The sequence below is a fragment of the Podarcis pityusensis genome, assembly GCF_964106645.2.
Source record: "Podarcis pityusensis genome assembly, chromosome: 2".
Taxonomy (NCBI): domain Eukaryota; kingdom Metazoa; phylum Chordata; class Lepidosauria; order Squamata; family Lacertidae; genus Podarcis; species Podarcis pityusensis.
The window spans coordinates 121,390,296-121,404,653 of NC_138029.1; the positions used below are offsets into that span (position 1 = coordinate 121,390,296).

General features: G+C 46.2%; 1 protein-coding gene across 6 annotated transcripts; it reads right to left on the minus strand.

Moving 5' to 3' along the window:
* Nucleotides 1-499: 499 nt before the first annotated feature.
* LOC308469881 (zinc finger and SCAN domain-containing protein 16-like) lies at nucleotides 500-14,054 on the minus strand. Of its 6 annotated transcripts, none has more exons than XM_080992951.1 (6): nucleotides 13,961-14,054; nucleotides 12,480-12,931; nucleotides 10,531-10,651; nucleotides 6,487-6,572; nucleotides 3,690-3,816; nucleotides 500-2,392 (listed from the first exon to the last, which is right to left on the minus strand). In XM_080992951.1, the coding sequence occupies exons 2-6, from the start codon at nucleotides 12,897-12,899 to the stop codon at nucleotides 1,917-1,919; spliced, it is 1,230 nt and encodes a 409-aa protein (XP_080849077.1). In that variant the 5' UTR covers nucleotides 12,900-12,931; nucleotides 13,961-14,054; the 3' UTR covers nucleotides 500-1,916. The 6 variants fall into 6 exon arrangements, with proteins under 6 accessions (XP_080849077.1, XP_080849079.1, XP_080849076.1 ...); XM_080992953.1 differs by having other exon boundaries at nucleotides 13,937-13,966; XM_080992950.1 differs by lacking the exon at nucleotides 13,961-14,054 and adding an exon at nucleotides 13,415-13,883 and having other exon boundaries at nucleotides 6,487-6,569.
* Between the last annotated feature and the right edge of the window lie 304 nt (nucleotides 14,055-14,358).

Genomic DNA, 14,358 nt, shown 5'->3' on the forward strand with positions numbered 1-14,358 from the left:
TAAAGAAGGCTGATCGCCGAAGAATTGATCCTTTTGAATTATGGTGCTGGAGGAGACTCTTGAGAGTCCCATGGACTGCAAGAAGATCAAACCTCTCCATTCTGAAGGAAATCAGCCCTGAGTGCTCACTGGAAGGACAGATCCTGAAGCTGAGGCTCCAATACTTTGGCCACCTCATGAGAAGAGAAGACTCCCTGGAAAAGACCCTGATGTTCAGATAGATGGAGGGCACAAGGAGAAGGGGACGACAGAGGACGAGATGGTGGGACAGTGTTCTCGAAGCTACCAGCATGAGTTTGACCAAACTGCGGGAGGCAGTGGAAGACAGGAGTGCCTGGCGTGCTCTGGTCCAGGGGGTCACAAAGAGTTGGACACAACTAAACGACTAAACAACAACAACAACTATATATATATATATATATAACACAATTCCTATCCCACCTTTCAAGTCTCCATGCAACACCCAGGACACCTCTTTTTTAAAAAATTGCAATATGCATTTTCTTCTCTGCAATCCATTTATAAAGATAAACGAAGCATTTATTTGATATGCAACCCTGAAACATTTCAAAACACCAGCTTACAAATATCAGTAGCGTAAGAGCATCATCTGCTTACGATCGAAGAGCCACAACAGAAAAGGAAACAGGATGGAAAGGAAATAGGAGAAGGGAGCCCAGGAGCTGTTTCTTAGTCACTGAATAATAGTAATGACCAGCTCAAACAGAGGAACCCAAAATTGCTCTCCAATGGAGAAGCCCTGTAGTCGCCTCCCCCACTGTAGCCTGATAGATCAGCTGTGGATAGATGCCATTTTAGGGAATCATAGAAATCATAGGACTGTAGTGTAAGAAGGGACCCTGAGGATCATCTATTCCTGCAATGCAGGAAAATGCAGTTGCCCCATTCACGGCTCGAACCTGCAACCTTGGAGTTATCAGCACCAACTGAGCTATCCAGCATGAGCCTGACGATACAGCAGGCTCTCCATTCTTCTTATACCTTTCTTTGCAACCTTTGGAACGTAGAGAAAGTGACATGGGTGCCACTCTAAAATGGCTGCTCTCCTGGGAATGGCCAATCACAGAATGGCCGCCATATGCTTTCTCAAAATGCCAGTATCTAGTAAATCGGTAAAGGAAAACCGGTAACTTACCCCAGTGGGTAAAGGTAAAGGGACCCCTGACCATTAGGTTCAGTCGTGGCCGACTCTGGGGTTGCGGGGTCATCTCGTTTTATTGGCCGAGGGAGCCGGCGTACAGCTTCCGGGTCATGTGGCCAGCATGACTAAGCCGCTTCTGGCGAACCAGAGTAGTGCACAGAAACGCCGTTTACCTTCCTGCCGGAGCGGTACCTATTTATCTACTTGCACTTGAAGTGCTTTTGAACTGCTAGGTGGGCAGGAGCAGCGAGCAACGGGAGCTCACTCCCTCACGGGGATTCGAACCGCCGACCTTCTGATCGGCAAGTCCTAGGCTCTGTGGTTTAACCCACAGCGCCACCCGCGTCCCACCCCAGTGGGTAGAGAACCCTTTTTCTGCCTGGGGGACCAGATATCTCCCCACCTCACCCCACCGACCTGAGCCAACTTCTGACTTGTGGGCGAGCCCACCCACCTGTCAATCATTTGCTGTCATTGTTCACCTGTCCAAAGCTGGTCTATGTGGGTGGGGAGCAGGACTGATCAATCCTACTTAGCGCTGGGCTCTGGAGCACAGAAAAGTTCCCTGTAGAGATCACTCACACACCTAAATCAGGTGGAATGAAGCTCCCTCCTTCCCACAAGCTAATTTAAGAGATCTGTCCTGGGCCCAGTTGCGTAAGAGAGTCCTCTGCAGTGAACTTTCTCATGGCCTGACATGCCAGACATGCCAGCCAGCCAGTTTCAACACCTTCTCTATCCTCAATACAGACATTCAAGGGGCATTGTTGGAGTTGAAGGACACATTCCAGGCAGGCAGAAACAGAAGAGTCATTGGGGGGGCAGGGGCTGGGGAGGGGGGCCCCGGTGTGGGGCAGGTGCCAAGCGCAGGGTAGAGAGGCCTGATGTTGCCCACCCCCGATTTATACAATTTCTCCCGAAAGTGAACTTTCTGATGGCAAGAAAAGGTCGAATGGTGAACGAAGCTCTTTCCGCACTTTGGGCATTGATAAGGTTTCTTCCCCAAATGAGTTCTCTGGTGAAAAGTGAGCTGGGACTTCTGGCCAAAGCTCTTTCCGCACTCCGAGCACTGATACGGTTTCTCCCCTGTGTGGATTCTCTGATGTTCAGTGAGACTTCCCTTTTGGATGAACTTCCTGCCGCACACGAAGCACTGATAGGGCTTCTCTGACGTGTGGATGGTTTGGTGGGTCGTGTGGTCCAAACGATGGCGGAAGTGCTTTCCATGAGCTGCAGAATGAAGAGAGGAAACTAGTAAGAGAGCCCAAGGGGGTGTCTTTGTACACAAAACGTATGTTGGAAGTGTAAAGAGAAGGCAGGCATGTTCTACCACATGTGGTGGGTGTGCTTTCATTTCTGTATATACTGTGTGTTTATAGTCTTTGTAATGAGCGCAAAATATGGTCTGAAGCTCAACATCAAAAAAACGAAGATCATGGCCACTGGGCCCATCACCTCCTGGCAAATAGAAGGGGAAGAAATGGAGGCAGTGAGAGATTTTACTTTCTTGGGCTCCATGATCACTGCAGATGGTGACAGCAGTCACGAAATTAAAAGACGCCTGCTTCTTGGGAGAAAAGCAATGACAAACCTAGACAGCACCCTGAAAAGCAGAGACATCACCTTGCCAACAAAGGTCCGTATAGTTATAGCTATGGTTTTCCCAGTAGTGATGTATCGAAGTGAGAGCTGGACCATAAAGAAGGCTGATGGCTGAAGAATCGATGCTTTTGAATTATGGTGCTGGAGGAGACTCTTGAGAGTCCCATGAACTGCAAGAAGATCAAACCTATCCATTCTGAAGGAAATCAGCCCTGAGTGCTCACTGGAAGGACAGATCGTGAAGCTGAGGCTCCAAGACTTTGGCCACCTCATGAGAAGAGAAGACTCCCTAACTGCGGGAGGCAGTGGAAGACAGGAGTGCCTGGCGTGCTCTGGTCCATGCGGTCACGAAGAGTCGGACACGACTAAACAACTAATCAACAACAAACGAGGTCTTGTTCTCTTATGCTATGTGTTAAGTCTGCAGGCTGCGCATATTCTGTCAGCTTAAGTTGCCATTCTTCTTTGGTTGGGACTTGGCTCGTTTTCCATTTTTGGGCTAACAAAACACGGGCCGCCATAGTGGCATACATAAATAACCTTTTTGGACCCCTGGGAATTTCAGTCTGAATTATCCCCAACAAAAAGGACTCTGGTTTTTTTGGGAAAGTACTTTTAAACATTTGTTTCAATTCATTATGGATCATTTCCCAATACTCTTTTACCCTTTCACAAGTCCACCACATATGAACGTTCCCTCCACCTCTTTGCATCTCCAGCACTTATCTGATTCAGCCTTATAGATCTTAGTAAGCCTACTCGGAGTTAAATACCATCTGTAAATCATTTTCAAGTAGATCTCCTTCAAAGAATAACACGCTGTAAACTTCAAATCGCTTTTCCAAAGTTTTCTTCAGAGGTTAAAATCTATATTGTGAGGATGGCAGCTCTTCACCTCAGAGCGAGGGAAACAAGGGAGCCTTACCAAGAGAGGTGACCATCAGGCAATTGTCTTCCATGACTTCGCTATGCAGAGCTCTCTGGTCAGGATCCAGCAAAGACCACTCCTCTTCTGCAAAGAACACAGCCACATCCTCAAAGGACACAGGGCACTGATAACAAATTAAAGAAGATGTTTATTATTAACATATCATTCGTTTATAGCCTGTTATTGACATTTTTGTTAGATTTTCAAATTAACGTTTTTTATTAGCTTTTCAAATTTTACAAATTATTTTAGACAACCATCGAAACATATATCTTATTATCTGTTGACTTCCCATCCACTTTTCCATGGTGTTCTTTTCTTGCCTTATAAAGATGCTTTATTACTTATATTTTACCCATTACAGTGGTACCTTGGTAGTTGAATAGCTTGGCTCCCAAACAAATTTGCTCCCAAACGCCGCAGACCTGGACAGGAATGTTTTGGTTTGCAAATGTTTCTCAGAAGCTGAACGTCCTACGCGGCTTCCAATTGAGTGCAGGAAGCTCCTGCAGCCAATTGGAAGCCATGCCTTGGTTTTCGAACAGTTTCAGGAGTCGAATAGACTCCCGGAAGGGATTAAATTTGAGAACCAAGATACCACTGTATATATGTTAACTATAGATTATTAAATTACCACTTCTCATTCATTGCAATACTTCAAATCCTCAATACATTTTAACATCACCATGATTTTTTTTTCAAATATTACAATTCTTCAAGAAATTTTTCTTCATTCTGTTCTTTAATTCTCAGTTAGTCTAGCCATTTCAGCATATTCAATCACCTTCATAAGTCATTCTTCTTTCGTCGGGATTTCCTCTCCATTTTCACACTCAGACTATTCTGGCCACCGCCATAGCATGCATAAACAAATTAAACAATTCCTCTGGAAGCTCTGGTCTAATTATACCTAACAGAAAGGCCTCCTGTTACTTGGGAATCATCACTTTAAACGTTTTTTAACTCATTATAAATCATTTCCCAATAACCTTTTTACCTTTCTGCAGGTCCACCACATATGAATAAAAGTTCCATCCATCATTTTACACTTCCAACAAATACCTGATCTACCTCTATACATTTTTGCAATTTTATACGCTGTTAAGTACCATCTATACATCATCTTCATGTAATTCTCTTTTAATGTACAACAATCTGTAAATTTTAAATTAACTTTCCATAGCTTCCCCTAAAGAAGATGTTTAAACTGGTTATCCCCCAAAAACCCGAAGGCTTTCTGCGAGGGGTAATTGGGACAGATGTTCTGAAGAATCTGACTTTTATATTTTTATGTATCCAACAAGTCTCTACATGTGGAAATGTAAAGAGGGATTCCAACTAAAGAAGAATAGCTTCTAAAATTAACGGACTATGCTGAAATGGCGGAATTGACTGTAAAATTAAGAGATCCAAAGGACAAACTTTTTATGGAAAATCTCAGGCCTCTCTTGGACTATCTGATGAAGTATTCAAGCGACATGAAATTGTGAGCAGGATTTGAGATATGAACAGCAGAGGAAGAAAATGGTTAGATAGTGTTAAGGGGTTTGGTAATAATTATAATGCATAAAAATGTCAGGGAGGGAAGGGTGGGAAGTCAAAAAGAAAACTATAAGATAATGGTTTATTGTCTGTGGAGAAAATTTGCTTTAAAAATTCAAAACGTAATCAAAATCAATTTAAAGAAAAAACAGGACACTGGACTCGGAAGGAAGGAAGGAAGTTTTCTTGCTAGGAATTTTAGGTCGAGAAATACCTAAGGATCAGAAGAGACTATTTATGTATGCTACAACAGCTGCGCGGATGCAACTTGCCCAAAGATGGAAGGAGGACAATTTACCTACAAAAGAAGAATGGTGGATAGAGATGCCGAATTGGTGAAAATGACCGGGAAAAACGGAGATCAAGAAGACAATAAATTTAATAAAGAATGGGGGGGGGGATTAAGTTACTTGAAAGAACACTGTAAACAATTGAAAACACTGGAGTGCAGTGAAGTGAGAATTATGATAAAAATTGAGATTTAAGAAAATATGAATATGATAAGACTCAGTTTGAAAAGAATATCTGGGGAAACCATGGAGGGAAGTTCAGGGGTTCTGAGAATCCTATTTGTAAAATGATTATGATTTGTGTACGATAACAAATGTTTGTTGTTGTTGTTTAGTCATTTAGTCGTGTCCGACTCTTCGTGACCCCATGGACCAGAGCACGCCAGGCACTTCTGTCTTCCACTGCCTCCCGCAGTTTGGTCAAACTCATGCTGGTAGCTTCGAGAACACTGTCCCACCATCTCGTCCTCTGTCGCCCCCTTCTCCTTGTGCCCTCCATCTTTCCCAGCATCAGTGTCTTCTCCAGGGAGTCTTCTCTTCTCATGAGGTGGCCAAAGTACTGGAGCCTCAGCTTCAGGATCTGTCCTTCCAGTGAGCACTCAGGGCTGATTTCCTTAAGAATGGATGTGTTTGATCTTCTTGCAGTCCATGGGACTCTCAAGAGTCTCCTCCAGCACCATAATTCAAAAGTTATAATGTTATAATGAATAAAAATGAATAATTTTTATTTTATTTTTTTAAAAGGAAGGAAGGAAGTATGGAAGTTTAACATGAAGGTCATCGACAAGCAAAATCCAGAAGACTCGGAAAGGAAAGGTGCTTCAAATCTGCCTGGCGTACACGGCCTTCCTTGCATGTAGCTCAGACAGAAGCAAAGAGAAGGAGAGGGATTTGTTGAAGCTGAAAGAGGCGCACAGGAGATAAGAGGCTCCATCGCTGCCACCTGCCCATCTTCCCCTTACCTGGTCTAGTGTTACAGCAGCTGCTTCCCCTCCGTCCGAAAGAAGAGGTGGCCGAACAGGTCTTGCCAAGCTCATTCCATCACCTGCTAAAGAGACAAAGGTGGCGGGAAAGCCAAGAGCCCAGGTCTCCTCCACTGCATGCAGTTTGAATGTCGAGTCCTTTTTTTCTGGATGGCTTTAAAGGAGGATTAGACACATTCTGTGGAGGAATTCTGCTCACAATAGCTATGTACAATAGCTAGTTGAAGGCAGTGTATTTCTGAATACCAGCGGCTGGAAAACCACAAGAGGAGAGAGCTTCCTTGTGTTCAGGTTCTGCTCCCAGTCTTCTCATATTAATAAATAATAATAATAATAATAATAATAATAATATACTGCTCCATACCCACAGATCTTAGGGCGGTTCACAGAATAAAAACAGAACATGAAACCACAAAATACATAATAAAAACAACAACAAGCCAATAACTGCCCCCTGTCAGTTTGCGTTTCTTAGTACAGTGGAACCTCATGTTGCGGACGTAATCTGTGACAGAGGCACGTCCGCAACCTGCAGCGTTTGCATCCTGAAGCACTGCGTCTGTGCTGGCGCGATTTGCGCTTCTGCGCATGCGGCGAAACCCGGAAGTAACCTGTTCCGGTACTTCTGGGTTTCCCGCGGTCAGCTACCCAAAAACACGTAACCTGAAGCGTCCGTAACATGAGGTATGACTGTACAGAAAGTATTGATCTGACGTGTAGAGATCTTTCCTATTCTAATTAGTTCAAGAGGGTTCTGGAAGCTGTGTGACAGAAAAAAGCAGAAGGTTAATGATGTTTGGGTTATTCCTTCAGAGAAGCTGAGTACAGCTGGCTTAAATTGGTCCTGTTATCTCTTCTGTCAAGGTCATGCTGACTATAATAATAAGGGCAGAAGGAGTCTGGGTTTCACTTTCTATCTCTCTTCCTTCTGGTGTGGTGTTCTGTATACAGTGGTACCTCGGGTTACATACGCTTCAGGTTACAGACGCTTTAGGTTACAGACTCCGCTAACCCAGAAATATTACCTTGGGTTAAGAACTTTGCTTCAGGATGAGAACCGAAATCGCACGGCGGCGGCAGGAGGCCCCACTAGCTAAAGTGGTGCTTCAGGTTAAGAACAGTTTCAGGTTAAGAATGAACGTCCGGAACGAATTACGTACTTAACTCAGGGTACCACTGTATAGTGTGACTAGAAGTTATTGTAAGTTTAAGTGAACTCTGCTGCAACTGGATTTCTTATGGACAGCACCAATCCTGAACGTATTGGATTTGTGACCATCATACTCATTTGCCTTCAGTAGCAGTAAAGCTCTGCTGGATGAAATATTCATTGCCTCTGGTCTATTTTTGGGGAATCTTGCAATGTGTTTAAGTTTTTACTCTGCTAACTATGTGCTGGAATCTGCTCTGGATCAATATTGAGTAGAATTCCATGAATCATAGAATCATAGATCATAGAGTTGGAAGAGACCACAAGGGCCATCGAGTCCAACCCCCTGCCAAGCAGGAAACACCATCAGAGCACTCCTGACATATGGTTGTCAAGCCTCTGCTTAAAGACCTCCAAAGGAGGAGACTCCACCACACTCCTTGGCAGCAAATTCCACTGTCGAACAGCTCTTACTGTCAGGAAGTTCTTCCTAATGTTTAGGTGGAATCTTCTTTCTTGTAGTTTGGATCCATTGCTCGGTGTCCGCTTCTCTGGAGCAGCAGAAAACAACCTTTCTCCCTCCTCTATGTGACATCCTTTTATATATTTGAACATGGCTATCATATCACCCCTTAACCTCCTCTTCTCCAGGCTAAACATGCCCAGCTCCCTTAGCCGTTCCTCATAAGGCATCGTTTCCAGGCCTTTGACCATTTTGGTTGCCCTACCCCCCCAAAAAAACCCCACATTTTAAAGGGCATAGGATGTAGGATTTGGCTGGTCAGTGCGAGAACAGGATGGTGGACTAGATAGGCCCCAGGAATGACCCAGACGACCTCTTCTTAATCTATTTTTATATCCCAGTTTGATGAAAACACAGCTCTCCACCTGGGCTCTGGGCAACAAATCAAAGTGTCGCCTTTAACGTGTTCAAACGTTGGAAATAAATATGGACGAACTGTGTATAAGGGCTGTGGGGCAAGCATGTTCGCCCACGACAAGAGTCAGGAGAACGCGAAGGCATCCCAAAGATCACATACCAGCTGCACTGGCTTCCATTGCAGTACAGGATCAGGTTCAAGGTGCTGGTTTTGACCTTTAAAGCCCTATACGGCCTAGGACCCTCGTACCTATGGGACCGCCTCTCCTGGTATGTCCCACGGAGGACCTTAAGGTCCACAAATAAATCTTGGAGATCCCAGGCCACAGGGAGGTTAGGCTGGCCTCGACCAGAGCCAGGGCTTTTTCGGCCGTGGCCCCGATCTGGTGGAACGCTCTGTCACAAGAGACTAGGGCTCTGTGGGACTTGACATCTTTCCGCAGGGCCTGCAAGACAGAGCTGTTCTACTAGGCCTTTTGGCCAAGGCACAGTCTGACCCCCTCCTTTGGTAATCCTCACAGAACTCTAGGCCAATGGTTGCCATTAATTTGATTTTAATTTGATTTTAGAATCATAGAGTTGGAAGAGACCACAAGGGCCATCGAGTCCAACCCCCTGCCAAGCAGGAAACAATGATTTTATGAATGCTGTGTTACTTTTATTGTTCTTAGCCACTATGAGCCTGGCTTCGGCTGGGGAGGGCAGGATATAGAAAGATTATTATTATTATTATTATTATTATTATTACATAAACAGTGGAAGGTGTCATGGATTGGTTGCACATAGGGGAATGGTGGAAGGAAGCAGCTGGGGAACTCCTAAGGAAAGAAAACTCAGAGCCTGGAGAATGGTGGTGGGACGGCGATGAGTGGTCAGAGGGAAAAGATGGGAAAGAGAAGGGATCGGAAGCTGATGAGGTAACAGGGTTTAGTGAGCAGGAGGAGGCTGTGGCAGAGAGCAGTCCAGAATCGGAGGCAGAAGGTGAAGCAGGAGAGGAGGCCAAGAAGCAGAGACGGGTCAGGCTGATGAAGAGGCACGGGTGTCTCCCCCGTTGTGCTGTGGCAAACTCCATTCACCCTCCGTCTCCCGGAACCAGAAGAGGACTGAAACAGGAGAATAGGTCGAACAAAGGTGCAGTCTCTGATCGCTTGAAAGTCCTGGAGAGGAGCGGACTTAAGGCAGTTGCAGGGGAGGCTTTCCGTTTCAGCAACTGATTTCCTGCCTGTTAAGTTGTGGGTGAACACATCAGACGACACAGCGATTCTTCAAACGGCTCTTGTTTATTCACAGAACAGAACTGAACTGAACTGAAGGGTTCAGCCAGCCTGCTTATATAGAGCTCCACTACAACGCAACTGTAACAACTTTCTCTAACTATCTAATCACTGAACGTCACTTTAAATCCCTTATTTGCATATGTGGACCTGAGTGAAAACTATCTACAGTACCCCCCTGCTGGCCCAGGGTGAAAACTTCAGTACATAACACTGCCAGAAGACCCAACAGGGAATGAGCTGCTGTGCTCATTAAGCTTGACATTCAGCCAAGTCTGTGGAGACTGTGTTTTTCCAGGTAACTCGCAACTTCCCTGTTTAGGGAAGTTTTTAAGGACTGATGTTTTTATTATGTTTTTAGATATGTTGTAAGCCACCCAGAGTGGCTCATTTGGGGTGCTCATTTAGCAGGGTAAAAAGCCAAGAATAAAATACAAATTATTAAAGGAAATTAGAGATAGAGGTGGGTTTGCATTACCAGATCTTAAATTATATTACGAAGCAGCACATCTGGTGTGGCTCAAAGATTGGATGACTTTTAAAAATGTAAACATACTCAATATTGAAGGCTGGGACAACAGATTTATACCCAGATGGGTGGGGTATAAATAACAGAATTATTGTTATTATTTTTATTTGAACTGTGGGTGATTTACTGACTGGCACGCTCTATGACAGAGGGGGACCCAAGTTCAAGATCATGTAACATTAATATTTACCCAACAAAGTGGCACCTCCATCACTCTCTGGCATGTTTCGCATGGGATACTCTCCAGTGGTTGATGGCGTCCTCTCTGCCTCCAGGGAATCAGCAGCCAATTCTGCAAGCAGACCCCTGGTCTGAAACAGCAAGTTGAAGTTGTAAAACAATGTGAACGCAGATCTTTGGAAGCTTTTTGGTAAAAGCTGGAGAACAATGAACCACGTTATGGAGCAATGGAGAACTTCTGAAACAACAATGGGATATTAGCTCTGCCCAAGGCATGATGGAAGCATCAGCTGGGAAAAGATAGACATAACATTTTATAAGGATAGGAAGGAACATCACCAGTGCCGGATTTAAGCTAAACAAGCTATAGCTTAGGGCCCCACTCTCTTGGGGGCCCCTAAAAAAATTAAAGGAAAAAAACCTGGATGTACATTTGCAAAATATAAGATAAAAAAACAAATAAAATAAAACCTACATACAGCAACGGTGTTTTGTGTTGTGTAGACTCCTATGATATAAGTAATGGGCCCCACCTGCTAGCCTGCTCCCTAAAATATCACTGGTTTTAGATACCTATTAGGTCCATAAATTGTGGGAGGCGGGTGGCGCTGTGGGTTAAACCACAGAGCCTAGGACTTGCCGATCAGAAGGTCGGCGGTTCGAATCCTCGCAATGGGGTGAGCTCCCGTTGCTTGGTCCCTGCTCCTGCCAACCTAGCAGTTCGAAAGCATGTCAAAGTGCAAGTAGATAAATAGGTACCGCTCCGGCGGGAAGGTAAACAGTGTTTCCATGCGCTGCTCTGCTTCGCCAGAAGCGGCTTAGTCATGCTGGCCACATGACCCGGAAGCTTATTTATTTATTGAATTCATATATTGCTCTATACCCAGGAGTCTCAGGGCAGCTCACAAAATAAAATCAAGATACAAAACCACAAAATACATAATAAAAATAAAAATAACAACCCAATAGCCTCCCTACCCCCCGCCCCCAAAAAAAACATTTTAAAAGGGCATAGGATGTAAATCAGATCAACCAAAGGCCTGGTTAAAAAGGAATGTTTTTGCCTGGCACCTAAAGATGAACCATGAAGGCGCCAGGTGAATTTCCCCGGGGAGAGCATTCCACAGACAGGGAGCCACTGCAGAGGAGGCCCTGTTCTCGCATTGCAACCCTCTGGACCTCTGGAGGAGGTGGCACAGGAAGGAGGGCCTCAGAAGATGATCTCAGGGTCCGGGTAGGTTCATATGGAAAGAGGCGGTCCTTGAGGCTTCCTACAGGCATCAGAAAGTGAAAGCTGGACCATATAGAAGGCTGATCTCCGAAGAATTGATGCTTTTGAATTATGGTGCTGGAGGGGACTCTTGAGAGTCCCATGGACTGCAAGAAGATCACACCTCTCCATTCTGAAGGAAATCAGCCCTGAGTGCTCACTGGAAGGACAGATCCTGAAGCTGAGGCTCCAATACTTTGGCCACCTCATGAGAAGAGAAGACTCCCTGGAAAAGACCCTGATGTTGGGAACGATGGAGGGCACAAGGAGAAGGGGACGACAGAGGACGAGATGGTTGGACAGTGTTCTCGAAGCTACCAGCATGAGTCTGACCAAACTGCGGGAGGCAGTGGAAGACAGGAGTGCCTGGCGTGCTCTGGTCCAGGGGGTCACGAAGAGTCGGACACGACTAAACGACTAAACAGCAACAACAGGCATCAGAATGGTAGAACTGGAAGGGACCACAAGGGTCATCTAGTCCAACCCCCTGCAATGCATCTAAAGAATCCAAGACAGATGGCCATGTGGTTGGTCACTGTGAGAAGAGGATGCTGGACCAGCTGAACCACTGGCCTGATCCAACAGGCTCTTGCTGTCTGAAAAAGTTGGCCAATTATAGCAAGTTTTGAGTTGAGCTCCCTCATGTTTTTTAGGCCCTTTGGAACAACCCTCATTTAGCTGTCTCTCACCTGCTGCTCTTCCTGCTTCTTCTCCTCTGCCCGACTCAGGAGGAAACCTTCTGCCAGGGCCACCGCCTGATAACTGGTCTCCGCCCCACATTCCCTGACCCAGTTCTCCATCTCCGGGGGGAGGACAACCAGGAACTGCTCCAGGATCACTAAATCCAGGATCTGAGCCTTGGTGTGTCGCTCTGGCTTGAGCCACTCATGGCAGAGACGGCGGAGTTGGCTGCAAACCTCTCGAGGTCCCTTGGTCTCCTGGTAGCATACGTCCTTGAAGTTTCTGAACTGTTGGTGCTGTACTTTGGGATGGAAAACACCTTCGCCCGGGATCTTCTTCTGCATGGTTCTTTCCCAGAAGTTCTCAGTGCTTCCAATATTGATAGTATCAAGGCCTCTTCCTGCCGCAGCAGAATCCTGCTTTTCCATCTTTGATCTGTGCCCCAAGGAAGCCTCCAGCTCTGGGAAACAAAAGATGAGTCTCCGTGACACACTGGACAATAGATATAGGACATAATATGGAACTGAACCTCTGGGAAAAACTGTGGAAGAGTGATCTGAAGTTCACAGCATGCTACTCTTTGAAGGAGAACTACATGAAAATGGGTGGCGCTGTGGGTTAAACCACAGAGCCTAGGACTTGCCGGTCAGAAGGTCGGCAGTTTGAATCCCAACAACGGGGTGAGCGTCCGTTGCTCGGTCCCTGCTCCTGCCAACCTAGCAGTTCGAAAGCACGTCAAAGTGCAAGTAGATAAATAGGTACCGCTCCGGCAGGAAGGTAAACGGCGTTTCCGTGTGCTGCTCTGGTTCACCAGAAGCGGCTTAGTCTTGCTGGCCACATGACCCAGAAGCTGTACACCGGCTCCCTCGGCCAATAAAGCGAGATGAGCGCTGCAACCCCAGAGTCGGCCACAACCTGTCCTAATGGTCAGGGTTCCCTTTACCTTTAGATAACATGGGGATTAGCAGCTAATAAAAGTTTGGGTTCTCTTTTGTTCAGGGCTTCCATCTTGTTCCACCTTGTGGCAGGTGGGAGTCCTGTCTCGATAGTCTTCAATAAAGACCAAGCCTATTGGCTGCTGTTTTGCTCTGGTATTCCTGGCTGGTGTCCTTGTTTTTTTTGTCCAAGGGAGCCCTCAGATTTCTCCGTTAACAGGGCAGGGACCCTCCTAAAACGAAGGGGACCTGATTGCTTGAGCCTCCTGCAATTCCTGAGTGATGTGCGTGTAGGGCTTCTGCAGAGAATCGGAGACCAAAGCGCATAGCAGCACATTGTTAACCTCTGGAACTCCCCTCCACAATGATCGTCCCCAACACAGACGGCTTTGAAAAGAGGATCAGACCGTGGAGGAGGTGGGGATGTTAACAACTCCCCTCTGCCAAGCCCCCAAGCCCCCTCCTCTCTTTGCAGCCTTGCAGTCTCCCCATCCCCTCCAGCCCTGCGACTGCCCTTCACCCAAATGCACAAAAAGTGGGGCAGGCAAGCTCACCAGATCCCAGAGCGTGGAACCCAGCGGGGGAAGAAGCAGGAAAGCCACCGGATGGGGACGGACATTATAATAAGAGTTCCCTCCCCCCAAGTTCCCTCCCTCTCCAGGAAGCGAGCTCGGCTCATGTTCACCCAAAGGCCAAACTGCCGGATTCCTCTCCGGTCTCTGCTTTTTCTGCATTTCACAGAGATACCTGCTTTGGCCACTCCTGGGGGGCTCAGAGATATGCCCCCTTCCCCTGAGCAAGATGGAAGGAAACTGACTGCAAAGGTGTCTTTGGGGGGGCGGGGAGGTTTGCAGGAAATCCCGTTCTCATTCTACCTACGCTAGATCGCCACTCAGCGGAGAGAAGAAAATGATGGAATCAAAAGAATTGGAGGGCACCCAGGTGGTCATCT